Source organism: Falco punctatus (genome assembly GCF_963210335.1).
Source record: "Falco punctatus genome assembly, chromosome: 12".
In the NCBI taxonomy this organism is placed as follows: Eukaryota; Metazoa; Chordata; class Aves; order Falconiformes; family Falconidae; genus Falco; species Falco punctatus.
In genome coordinates, this window is record NC_137592.1 from 27,603,456 (window position 1) to 27,617,391 (window position 13,936).

Sequence of the window (13,936 nt, forward strand, 5' to 3'; positions counted from 1 at the left end):
GAAAAAGCCTGAAAGCTTTTTTTACAGCACACTGTACTACCAGAGCAATGGTTTTGATAGCTTTTTTACTAGCTGGTTATCTCCCTGCTCAAAGAAAGCTTCAGGCGTCCTATCCACTGGCTACTGCTCATACCCCTGATCGAGTATGCCCCACACATAACACGCCAGTTCCTGCAAGCTGAGCAGCCCGCTGAGCAGAGCGATATAAGCAGCCCCCAGTGGGACAGAAACAGCACAGACGGCCTGAGCCAGACCAAGCTTACTCTTCTCCAAACTGTATCAGGGAAAATTTTGTCCTGCTGACTTAACATTTTAATGCTTGTTGGATGCCTCGCAATGCAGGAACAAGATTTACTTGAATTTGTATGAAAGCCAAGTTTCTGTGAAAACTCCTAGGTCTCCAGACTTCTCAAGCTGCTTGAAAACTTCATTTTGACATTTTTTTTTTGCTAAGTAATTCACATAATTTCAGAGCAGTAATTATCATTATTATCTCGTGGCAAAAATAGTTTGAGGCTGGATTCTTATATGCTCCACATTCCTTTCACACTGCTCCGGCAGAAAAAAAGGCATCTTAGTGTCATGAGACTCCCCTGCCTGTTGTAATCAAAGGGCCATAGAAATGTCACTGACAGCCTACCTAGTGCAAGTAGACAAGGGGCTTTGATACTATTAGCACCTGATGTAGCAAAAAGAAAATTCTGGAGACAATTTTAGAATTTGGCAAAATATGGCAGATACTTGAATGCGAATTGCCTAGCACTTGGCTCTTGTACAATTGATCTCTCAACTTCTGTCAGCACTGCTTTTATTTTGAAAAGCAGTTAATGTCAAATATTGAGTAGCAGCAACTGATTGTGTTTGATAGTATAAATACAGCAACAGAAGAAAGTAACAAGTGAAGGGGTACTTTTGCTTACCCAGTTAATACTGGCTGTCACAAAATTTCCACCCGGTTCTTTGGCAAATACAGTACCTGCAAATCCGTCTTTTGAGTATTCATCTTATGTAACTGTGACAGTCTTAATCCACCCCAGATGTGAGCAGCAGCCACTCTCAAAAATGGGCTGTATACTTTATACTACCACACATGATGCCATCGCTGAGAAGATACCCCAAAACTACCGTCCACTCTTTTACGGGTTTGTGAAAACTCCCCTTTCCTGTCAGCCCTATTCAGATACAATGTGTGCGTTTAAAACACTGAGCTACTCGTGTAACATGCCTAAATTTCTACATGTCTGTGCTATAGTCTAAGACGAGACCTTGGGGGACAGTTTGACATGCCCCAAACCAAGGGTCCTAACTGCTGAGACCCATGTAAACTAAGCTTCTGTAACTTTTGACTGTGGCACCCATCAATCTCATCACTTTACAGCAGAAATGCCAAGCCCTGACGTTTGTGTCTCACCCTGCCACTGTCACTCCTGAGAAGCGTCCCAGCTCCCCTGCCTGCCTCAACTCTACAAATCGATGTGACAGTGTAATTAAGTGCCTACAGAGAACTGTCAGCTTTAGGAGACAAGAGATAGGTTTGAGGAAAGTTAATACTAATCCGGTCTTCCCCTTAGCACAGTTAAAATCTCTTGATGCTGTTCAGCTGGTCAAGCTTGTTACCAAGACCTGAACTGGTTAAAACCAAGTCAATGGTACTAACGTGTGTGTTAGAAAGGTAAAGGTAATAGCAGCCCAGGGTTATTGAATTTCCATTTACTAAAGCTGGCTTGCTCCCAACCATTTCTCGCAGCCTAAGTGAAGCTGGGACCCCACACTACTCATACTACTAGTTCTACGGCTAATGGATTTTCTGGCCAAAATCATTCCTACGCACGCCTTGAATTTTCAGTCAATACCTACAGGTTTAATGGCCTGTGAACCTGATCAACAACTCTCTGACAGAGTAACAGTACGCTCCTTCTCTACCCCTGCCTGCTGCACAAGGCAAAGAAGGGGAAACTGCAGTTAGAAGCTTAAATCTTTCCAGAAATAATTGGTGCAAAACTGTCAGTTGCCCATCAGAACCTCTGCTGAACTTCTGACTGATTTAACCCTGATTTTTTAAAAAGTGCAATGTATCTGTCAGATTTTAGACTAGCAAACAAAAACCAATATTTAAAGTACTATTTTAAGGATGGGTATGTTCAGAAGTGGCACCTGTTTTCCTGCAGGGAGCAATGGGGAAGAGAATCAAAAAAATCTTAGCAGCAGCACTATTCAAATACTGTACAGTGAAGTTTATCAGATCACTGACACCCTTACAACTGTAGAAAAAAGTATTGGCAAACTATCACAAGGTTGCATGAGCTATAAAACAGGATGTGCTGTTGTACTAAACCTTGACAAATGGGCAGATTATCCCATGTTCCATCGTCTTGACATATTGAAACCATGTTGTCTAAGTCAGGGTAACGGATCTGGAATCCTTCATGACAGCTGATTATTAACTTATCTCCAGTCCTGTATGTCTTGTTATGAATCTCTGCATCTTCAACATGTGGAACAAGGCAATCTGTGACTTCATGAAAAAAAAAATAGTAACTTAATTAAAAAAACATAGCTAGCTATTCAATAATCAAGCTCTTAAGCAAAAGTTATCAGTTAATGTAAGTGCTCTGCTCAAACCATTTGGAAAATACATGCATTTCAGTAAATAATAATAATAATAATAATAATAATAATAATAATAATAATAATAATGTCCTTTCCCTAGTTAACCATTGGTTTCAAAGTCTACAGCACGGCAGTAGAAGCTGACATGCTACAGTAATGGATCATTCACCCAGACTTTTTTGAACAAACAAAATTAAGAGCATTTAGGAAGACACTTTTTAATTTTGTCCTTCCATTCATCACGTATGCAAATTACACTGCACAGTCTGACTATCCCAAAGTCCCATGTGAAGGCAGACTCTTTGACAGCACTAAGGACAGGACAAAAGAGAAGATAAAATACAGACATGGCATGAGGAACACAGAAAAACTGCGCTTTTAGCAGAGAGACAGATGAATATCAGGTACATTTACACGGATTTATCCAGCTCCATTCCACAGAGTTCATTACGTGCATGCCTTCACTTTAATCTTCATTGATTCTGTTTTAAATCAGATCATTTTATGTGCCTGAATTCATATGCCTTTAGAGGCTGTGATTTTTAAGGCCTTCAGCAGCATCTCAAGTGCTGTAGAAGACTCTCAACAAGGGAAACAACTGCAAACCTCTAGCGATATACACGCATGGGCTCTATAACCTGTCTGCGATACCTGTACCGGGCAGCTTTACATCTCACTGTTCACACCAGCACCAAAGACACCAAAATATGAAATAAAACCCAGAGGACTACAAAATGAAAGATGTTGTGGAAAGTGGAAGGAAAGGGTGAGGCAGGGTAAAAATCCCTCTGCTAACACTGAATAATTAAGAGACAAGCCAAGAAGATATGAAGGAATAGTACAGGTGACTCAAAGTTCATCCTCCTCATAGATGCGAAGTGAGATTAAACAGAAGAGAGGTAAACATTAAATACTGCGAAAATATAATCAAAATTATCTGTTAGTTGGCCAGCGGTGAATCCATGACAGAGAAGGTGTTAAAAGTTTCCAAGCATCAAAACCCACAAAGTATTTCAAATAAAAGCAAGACAGTTAAAATATTATAAGCCTGTTTGATGCTGGATTTTTTTACAACACTTCTACCACAAGAGACAATTATCTTCATTTAGGAATGCAATATTTATAAACAAAGAAGTTGTTTCAGAAGTACCTTCAGACTTGCATAGAAAAGAAAGATTCTGCCATTTCCATGGGTAATTCTTGCTAAAGAGTAAGAGGCAGCTCTAAATTTGTATTTAACCATTAATTGTGAGCATGCATAATGTAAAGCGGAGCAACAGCTTCCTTGTTTGCTTAGAAGTGCAACCAGAGGCAAGATAAACTGTCATTTAGCATAGCACACACCAACTACTAAATACCAGCGTATTTTGTAATGTATTTATTTATGCAAACTAGGGGATCTATTCTTCTGAGACTCCATCACTAAATTTTACTAATATGAAGTGTAAGAGTGTTGCTTCCCCAGTTAAAACATATTTTCCTCCGTACCTTCCCATTATAGGGGTGTTTTCTAAAATACATTGTATTTAGCTAGTTTTGATATGGGGCCTCCTGGACATACTATAAGTAAAAAAATTTCCTATTTCTCTTGTTACTTTTAGCTCCTTGGCTGCTGCTGCAGGTACGTTCTGCAGCCTGGAATAGGAAGGGCTGGCAGTCTGCCAGATGCTCTGAGAAACTGCAGCAAGGAGTTTTATTAGAATTTATTCATTTAGAAATGCCCAAGTCTGGGAGGATGCCTACCCTAACAGAGGGTTATAAAACGCACTGCGATGAGGGCACAGGCATCACCTTCAATGACTGAATAATTTTCTCTCCCTGGCAAGTTCATCAGCAGAGGAGATGGCAGAGGATGCCCCACAAGAAACGCCTGACGCTAAGCCTTTGAATGCTGTCACCAAGAGGCCACCCTGAGCACCTCCAAGAATGGGATGAGATAGATGGGGATCCTGCTCCGCAGCCACGCAGGAAGAGGTCAGAGATGGATGCCAAAAGATAACGTCAATGAGCAGCTCACTCTCTCGGCATAACAGCTGTCTGTTGTGATACAAATAAAAAAGGTGTGTATACATACCGCACAGTAAGATATGAGATTTCACTTTCAAAGTGAGGGAAATTGATTCTGTAACAATGAGCTATTACAGCGACTTCATCCCCATTATTCCAAGTAACAGCTATAGATAGAATCGTTTTAATCAGCTAGATGTTGGCAGAGAACAGTGGTAAGTTGCTCGCTGTACCATCCTTTGCCCGTGACATCCTGGCTGACTTTGATAACAGGCCTATTACAAGCCCCAGCTAAATGCGAGACCAATGGACCACGGTATTACAGCTCTTTTTCCTGACGCCTTGTGAGCAAATGCTTTCCCCCTGGCTGAATTTGTGTTGTTTAGCACTTAGGCATAAATTGCAGTAGCCGCCGCTCTGCAAACAGCTGGGTTAGCTGGCACAAATTCTGCTTGGAAAAGCTGAGAGTAAGTGACTGGATTTTAAAATGTCCTGTCCTAGAAAATAAACTGCTTTATTCTAAGTACTTTTCAGCAAATCTGTGAAAGCTGCTAAACCATTTAAGGGACTACTCGGTCTTTAGCCAGCATTGAAGAGCAACGGCTATGACTTACACTCCTTTCTGGCAATTTTATGTGATCTGCTTATATTCACCATTTGAATATTAAAATGGGTCAGCCAAAAGAACATTAGGAACATATTTCTTATCTTGCAGTGGCACAAAGAGGTGGGGTGCGGCCGGCAGGCCTGACAGCCTGCCAAGTGCAAGGGCTCATCTTGACCTAACTTTCATGAAGAATGCAGCTTTGTACATTAGGGGTTCTTGGCTTTGGCAAACCAAGTGTGTCCCCCATCACAGGAAGATTGGTCTGAAGAGTAAAATTTGTTAAACACTATAGTTGTAGTGGTTTTGTTTATGCACAAACCATGCATCATCTCTCAGACCCATTTCTTCCAGCCCATGGGGAAGGAAGACCACCTTCCTTCCTCCCGAGAGCACCTGGACCATAAAGGACTCAGAAGGCAGGCATGACCTGGGCACTATGGAGATAGCCACACCACCCATGGGTACCAGCTGGCTTGGTATGGCTTGTTCTGTTGCAGGTGAACTCTTACCCTCCAAAAATTGTCCCTGGTCCATACTAATCCAGAAGGTGCTCACAGGAATTGCGTGGGGAATACTACTTGATGTTGGCCAAAACCATGTCAGGGACCTTTCTAACACTGCAATGGTATGTACAGTTGAGGAACAGTGTGCTGGCCTGTGCCCTGGCACTGTTCTGCTTACTAGTCCGTATGTAAATTCAAATGCATAGGTCCAGTGCTCCTATCTCACTGTGGAGCAGGCTCTGAATTAGCCTTGACGACATCTAGCCATGACACTGACAGGCTGGAATGGAGAGGAATAGGGAGAAAGGATGAAAGGAACATCATGAAGAATGGGTTGAATGCAGGGACAGCTCATCTGGACCCTGCACTCTTCAAAGTAAACATTTAAGATCAGTATTCTCTTGCTTTTTACTAGCATTAAATCCATAGTACTGTGTTAGTAGGATAGTTCTGTGGATGATAAACACAGTATTTCAGTGCATATTGAATAACACTTTCTCTTTATTGTCCTTGCTTGTATTAACAACAGTGCACTGAGACTTCACCTAAGATCTGTGGCCATTGTGTGAGGCGCAGGTTACAAACATCATACAAATAGTGCTTGTAACCAGGCTTAAGAATTGGCAAACACTGGACAAGACAGGTAAGAGATGGAGAAATACAAATATTTCAGTCATCTCGCAGATCCAGGGACAAAGGTGAAGAGAAATAAATGCTAAATGTCACACAAAAACACTGTAGCCAAACTATACTGGCACACTCCTTTCACTGCAGGTTTATCATCCCCGTCAGTGGGAGAATGAGGCACTGAGGACATCTTGAAAGCATCTGCCTGCAGATGCACTGGGAGAGAAGGGCACAGCTCTTCGCTTGGTTGCCATCTCCATGTGGACTGTAAATTTAGATTCAATCTCATAGGAAAAGAGGTAGCATTTGTTCCAAGTAGGGCAACAGTCTCAGCAGCCACATTATCACAGTGGGAGAAGATTAGATTAAAGTGTGAACAACATGACATATTGTTCTTAAACAGTAAATACAAAATTCCTTCCTTAGAGCTTTGGTATTTATGTGCATAACTGCATTAGAATTGATGGAAGTTACAGTCAGAACATGCTGTAGATCAACATGAGAACATAACTCGAAGCACACAGATTTTTGACAGGGCATTTATTGGGCACCTAGTCATGCAACTTCATTCTCGTACTGACATTTAAAATCTCCTGCCTCTTAACGAGAAATGACAGACCTATAAAATCCAATTGATTGGATGAAGAGCTCCAGGCAAATGTATTAGTTTTAAAATCAATTACATTCTGAAACAGGTTGCTTTACTTCCTTTGGTAAACAGCATTCATGCGTGATCAGAGATTTTTCTAGTATACATGTAATGACAATTAAACGTACACAATGTACAGACATAAAATTGTAGGTAACCGTCCTTAGTTGAACCCAAACTCTTGAGATTAACTGAAAATTAACTCCAAAGGATTGAGTGTTTTTACTGTTCAAGCTCAGCTGGCAGTATCTGACATTTACATATACTGGGATGAGAGGCGTGGATAGCATACCACAGCACACATGGCAGGCAGCCACTGTCTCAAATGGGTAAATGCAATATAAAGTTTATTTCGCCTTGTGATAGCTAATGATGAATGGTAAAACATTAACTTCTTACTTCTCCAGTAGGTGCTACAAATTTCAAACTTCTTTTTATATATCATTACAGAATTTTTGCAATGAGGACTTTTATGTATGTCATTAGACAGCAGAGAATTACAAATCCTGTTATAATTCCTCCTTTACTGTTCTGCAGATATGCCACGTTCCGACACTGCCCAGCTCCCTATGTTGCCCCTCTCTGATGATTCTGCTCCCAGTACACAAAAGGATCACTCCAAAAAGCACTTGAGCAAATGCATAGGTCTCAGGGGTTGCCACTGAACCTTTGCTTCTTATTTTGTCTGAATCAGTGGCTGTATTGTGCATTGGAAAGAAGAATTAATTCTGTCATCTATTTTTTTTCCCTACTGCTAAACCATAAGATTGTTTTAATAATACCTGAAGTACTACACCATTTAATCAGGAAAGCACTTGCTTCACTAAATCCTACATTGGGGTCCTACTCTTCAGTCCAAATAATAAAAAGCGTTTCTGCATATGCCCAATTTTGAGCACAGAACTTTAACAAAACTAATCACATAATTACAGTTATGCTCAAGTTTAAGTGCTTTGCTTGATCAGAGCACTGGCTGGCAATCCTTTTTAAGTGTTCCGTGCTGTGAAGTAATGCTTATCTCTTAAGCAACTGTTCTCACATCATCCATCACATTCTCATCTTCCAATTTCTTTCTTTTTTGAAAACACCTGGCTTGAGTGTTGATCACACTAACATCAGTGGCAGTTTTGCTGTTGATGGCATTGTGATCAGAAACTTCCTCCACAGATTGCCACTGGACTGTGTGGCCTGGGAAGAGCTTTGAATACTCAATAAAACTTGTTAATGCTTATTTTAACAACTGCAATGGATGGTACAGGTACTATTTCAAAGATGCGCATCAAAATTCCTAGAAGCCACCCATAGTGGTTAAGGGAACAGGTTTTCCAAGTGTTATAGCTTTTTCTGGTAGTTCAAAAATCCAGTTTAGACACATGCGGCTGCCACTCTACATGTATTTTTTTCTTAAATAACCATGAGATGAGAGACAAGGGCGTTTATGAAAGGTGACTGTAACAGGAGAAGGCATGATTTTCATACATACATTATTCAAAGGCATCGGGTTGTTTCACTGAAGCTGACCCATGCCACCATTATGAGCAGGTGTTATTGGTCCCCACTGCCTTTACGCCCTACGCATCAGCTGTCACCTCAATGCACATCATAAGTCACCTCGCGGCTGTGCCGCTCACAGCTCCAGCTCTGCAGTCTGTAGCCTCACACATGTCCAGGAGCCCATATTTTACAAAGACTTCTGCCAACAGGGCAGCTACCTGAAAGACCATGGGCTACCTACCAGCTGCATCTGGCTACTCTCTCCAGTATCTCCTGCACCACTTTCATACTGACCACTGTTTAGGGCTGTTCCCTCCACATGTACCTCCTGAGCATGGTCTTCCCAAGCCCTGCTTGCTCCTGCTGTGGCACGTCCCTTCATCCCTGCTGTCCTGGCACAGGATCCTCATACCCACCCACCCACCAGCATAAATAAGTACTTGCAGTTTTTATACACGCCAAGAAATTGCACAATCCCATGTAGTAAGTGTGTTTATGAACCACGTAAGTCTTCAATGAAGTCCATATATCTATCTGATTTTAAATGGTAGGAGGCATTCTGAAATAGGATTTATCTTGCCCCACCTTGAAGATGATGAGGCAATGGCTAATGACTTCAGTGGAGAAGTCACAACAGTGGAATGTACACAGGTGATTTAACTAACGCTTTTCATGTCTGTTGATTTTAATAGCCCTGTTGACCAAAAACAGATCAACAAAAAGAACAACTTATATCTTTCATATAGTTGGTGAAATAAATTGTTTGTGCTGCTCAGATCTATCTTGGCCAAAATTTACACTTACGATATTCAAATTAATCCTGCCTCTAACTCCTAGAAGAAGAAAATAATTTAACGTTCTAATTATTTAAAACCAAATACAATTTAAAAAATGCAGTACAATAAATTGGTTTATTCCATAACAGTCTAAATTATCTCAAAGTAAACTTCCACTGTGGCTTTAAACTTCTGCAGTCCATGTATATTTGATTTTCCTACTTGAATCATGAACACATCATAAAATAGAACTTTTTAAAAGTCCTGTTTAGCAGGAGCAGTGGCATTGAAAATTCATTATTATATTTTCCTAGTAAAACATTGCAGAAAGGAGTACTAAGTGGGCAGCTTTAATAAATAGTTACAGTTTACTTATACTGGAGGTGGTTTTTTCTCTGCATCAATTTGTAACTAGTTAAAAGGAGAAATGTATTCTCATTTTTTCGTCAGATTTCTTTATGTCCCTTTCAACACTTGCATGCATGCACACGCACACAGCCTTTCATGGTATAAATTAAACTAACAAATGAGGATTATGGATGGGATGGATGGTAAACTGAAGTATGTATCAAATAAGACACTGTGAAATGGACTCCAACCTTTTGTGTTTTGTGCTGAGACACACAGACATGGTACGTGGACAAGTGAGAACTGACACTTGTAATTGCTTTAAGAAAATTGACTTACCTTCTTGTAGGCACACAGGTTTATCACTTGGTTTCCAGCTCAGGGAGCCATTAAAGTGTCTCACACAAAGTTTTTTTGAAGTACCATTAAGCCTGTATCCTTCTTGGCAATGAAACCGGACTACCACACTTTCAAAGAAAACACCTGCACTGGGTGTCTTGTATCCATGTTCAGGAGCTCCAGGATCAGCACAAGCATGTAGGTCATCAAACCCTATGTCAGACAAAGATACAATCAAACTGTGTTCATTTACTCCTCATGCAGCCATTGTCCCCCTTTTTCTAGGTTTTTACATTTGATGTTTAATCTTTCGGGGGGCCTCACGTCTTCCGTTAATGACCACTAACAATCCTGCGTGAGTACCAGCTACCCCACCATCAGGCGAGGACCCACCTCCAGCTACAGCAGAAATACTCAGGTGACAGAAACACTCCTGTCTTGTCATGCAGCTACTGAGGAAGCAGTCAACCACACTCCTCGGTAGCTGGCCTGGATAAAAATAAAGCACTTGACCCAACCTACCAGTGGGGATAGCACAGTAATGTATCTGTAATTACTCTTGGGGACTATGGGATTTTGGAGGTCTGGTACAGTCACTGGAAAGAATAATAATGTGTCAGAAGTGGAGAGGAAGAGGAAATAAAGAAAAGGGCATGCAACCTAACTGCCATCCAAAGACACAGTAACTAAACCAGAAGATGAGCTGCTACGTACGGGGAGATTTCGAGCTGAGAGGGAGCTCTACCACAGGGAAAAGGGACACTGATTTTGGATATATGGGATTCCCCTATCATGTTGGCTTGGTGGCCCTACCAATTTCTTAAAATGCTGTTATGGGAGCGCTGTATTACTGCCCTTTACATTTATTAAGCCCTTTACATCCACAAAATTAACTGTAAAATAAACAAAGCCCCAACAGTTGAAATCATAAAATGTGACTGTTTATCACTGTATCAGACTCATTTCAATGTCATTTGCATAAACTGAAGCTTTTTTTACTGCAAAGCAACAAAGGTTTAGTGCAGCACTGAACAAGCACTGCATACTGAAAGAGCAAATAGCTTTGCAACAGGAACGGCAGGGGGGCAATTAATGCCGGTGGGAGGGACGCCTGGAAAATTTGAAAATCATCGCATTGTAGCTTTAATGTTTTGATTTTAAAAGAGCAGTATCAGAAAGCCTCAACTACTTCCTGCATGATAAGGATGAAGTGCCTCCGTGGTACAGTCTGAGAGAAGGAAGATATAACAGCACAAGACTTTTCAAAATAAATCTCCGTTTCCTGAGGCCAAATCATTCCGTCCACCAAACAGCCTGGTGTGAAGCTGTGGCAGCCAAATGGAGAGCACTGAAGGTCATAAGGGGCTCTTGCATTTGAACACTGAATTCCCCCCTTCAGTTCCCTGGCCGCAAGCTACTAGTGGAGAATAGAAGAGGCACATGCCAAGCTGCGTGTTTTATGTCCAATTACCTGCTCCTGCTAGCAAAGGCAGGGCACACCGGCAGGTCACCAGAGAGGACTGCATCTTTCTGACTCCATACATGGCTGATTTTATGTGAGTTCGGGGCACTGTGCTGAACTCCCCAACCAGGCTGCAATTTCCAGAAGGTGACCTGATGGCCAGAACCCAGCCCGAATACCTACGTGCCATGTGTGCTAGACACAGCCATCACCTACACCCAGCCCCTGCAGTGCTCCGATAGCCAGGGCTCTTCACCCAGAGAGATTTCACTAGCATCCCCTTTCTTTGCCGAAGCAGCACAAGAGCAGCAGAGCATCTGCTCTTACGTGGTTTTACTCCTCCATCCAGTGAAGTTTATCGTGAGAACTGAAAGGTCAGTGCAGTAGCCAAGCCAAACATACCTCTGACCTTCATGCCCGCTCATCTGCTGCATGGCTCAAGACCTCCAGTGCAAATTGCCCAAGACTATCACTTGCTAACGTGATGAACAAGGAGAAATACAGTCATTATGTTCACGGGATTACACACTGTAGGCAATACTCAGTAATAAAGAAGGGCTGTCCATTTTTACTGGAGATTAAAAAGAAGCTCCTTATGCTTCAGGCAGCAAACCCACATCCTTCAATAAAGTCAGTGATGATCTTAATTATTTTCCATTAAGCCAAGGGATAACACGACATTTAGCTCAATTTTGTTACTTTGGTAATCTCAGCATTTGCAGTCAGGCAAGGAATATTACAACCCACCTTGAAATATGTGTCCTTTCTTACCAGCTGCATCAGGGAAAAGTACACAAATGCCTACTACTATGCCTCTGCAACAACAGAAAAAAGAAAGGTGCTGAGCTCACACACAATTTATCTGGTAAAAAAAGTCAGCCAAGCTCATTTCTCAGTTTTCATTAAGTCAAATATGCAAAGTTAGAGATTTTGGGACCGTCAGCACAAAACCCAACATAGAAGGCAAGAATGTTTTTTTCCCTGGTACAGCCTAATTCTGTGACCCTGCTGCCACTTTTCCGATGACCTTTCACAAGCACAGATTTTCATTCCTCCTAGGGATTGCTTTGCAGTAAGTCGGTCTCTTAGGTCCTTTTTCTTGAACACAGTTTGTGAGCAGACCAATCTATGGCCAAGGGGAATTCCCAAGAAGGAAATGGAACGCAAATGGAAAAATTTAATTATGTGCCCTCTAGTTTCTACAAAGCCAGTAGCCAGCTGTTATTCAGCTACTGGGTAAGAGATGACACATGGAATTCGCACAGGATCACTGCTTCCATGCAGCATTTCCATTGCTTGTTCCTGAAGCAAGGAAGAAGGAAAAAGCCTCAGGGAAGAGCCAGTTAGGCGGATTACACATGCCATACAGTAACTTCTTATAGTAAGACCATAAAGGCAAAGCAAACAAAACCCCAGCCCCATCTTTTCTCCATAGATATCAACAATAGATTTGGCCCACAATCAGCAGAAGTCACTCATACGGCAAACTTCTTTTTGAAGGCGTACACGAACCAGGCACAAAGCAGCCAAGCCAGTGCTGTGCCACTCTGTCCAGTGCTTTGGCTCAGAAGGAGGCAAGGAAATGTGCATGGGAGGTCCAGCGAGGCTGGCCGCTGTGCTGAGCACCTCCCAGCACACAGAGAGCACCGCAGCTGTTTTGACGGGGCCGTTGCAATCTACAGAAGCCAGGAACTGCTCTGATTTTCACCAGGGTTGCTAACTCTCTTGCACAAGAGGTGTGCTGCATATTTCAACAACTTACTTAGCGGATAGCTAAGTCCACCAGTCTTTTCCAAATTAAGCATGAAACTTCTGGTACAATATTCAAGAACAACAATGCTGAAACATCCCTGAATTCGCATCTTCCACTTTTCCTTCATGATATCGGACCTGGACTCTTTACATAAGAATCCTTTTCATATAATCTCATCTACTTAAGCTCCACCCTATCAAAAGTGAGTAAATGTATGTCTTCAATGTAATACAGCTTGGTAAATTCTTTTTTTCTTGTGATCTTTAGTTTCTCTTCTTTTTCAAAGCTATGCATTTAAGAACAGCTACTCAAAGTTGCCATACAGTATTTTTATAATGGCAGGAGTAATCTCATGTTATAGACAGGACATCTTTTGCTTTGGTCCCTTTAGAACCTGATGAAACCAGACAAAATAGTTTTCAGCCAAAGCCACAAGACAAGTCTTTGGAAAGAACCACAAAAGTTACATAAATGGGAAAGCCAATCCTTTGGTTATAATAGAAAGGTGTCACCCTGCAGGAAAGAGTGTATCAAATAAGATAAAAAATAACTTAGAACTACAATGGATTCTGTTTCTTTACAAATCCTTCAATGAATCTTTGGGGAAAAGAATGAAATTTTACTTTGACTACTGGACTTTTTCTCATGGTTACAAAGAGGGAAGGGAGAACCATCAGCACCTACCAGTAAAAGCTCTACCACACACTTGTCAAATAAAGCAGTAAACTTTCATGTTACCTATATAGCAAAAATTCAGAAAG

The 13,936-nt window shown here is 41.5% G+C and overlaps 1 protein-coding gene across 5 annotated transcripts in view; it reads right to left on the bottom strand.

The window, feature by feature from the left end:
• The window catches only part of SUSD4 (sushi domain containing 4), a 74,454-nt gene that overhangs the window by 21,141 nt on the left and 39,377 nt on the right, over positions 1–13,936 (bottom strand). For all 5 annotated transcript variants that reach the window (XM_080408724.1, XM_080408722.1, XM_080408721.1 and 2 more), the window contains exons 3-4: positions 9,961–10,173; positions 2,336–2,515 (exon numbers count right to left, since the gene is read on the bottom strand). In XM_080408724.1, the coding sequence (XP_080264850.1) occupies positions 2,336–2,515; positions 9,961–10,173 (393 nt within the window). The remainder of the gene's footprint in view (positions 1–2,335; positions 2,516–9,960; positions 10,174–13,936) is intronic.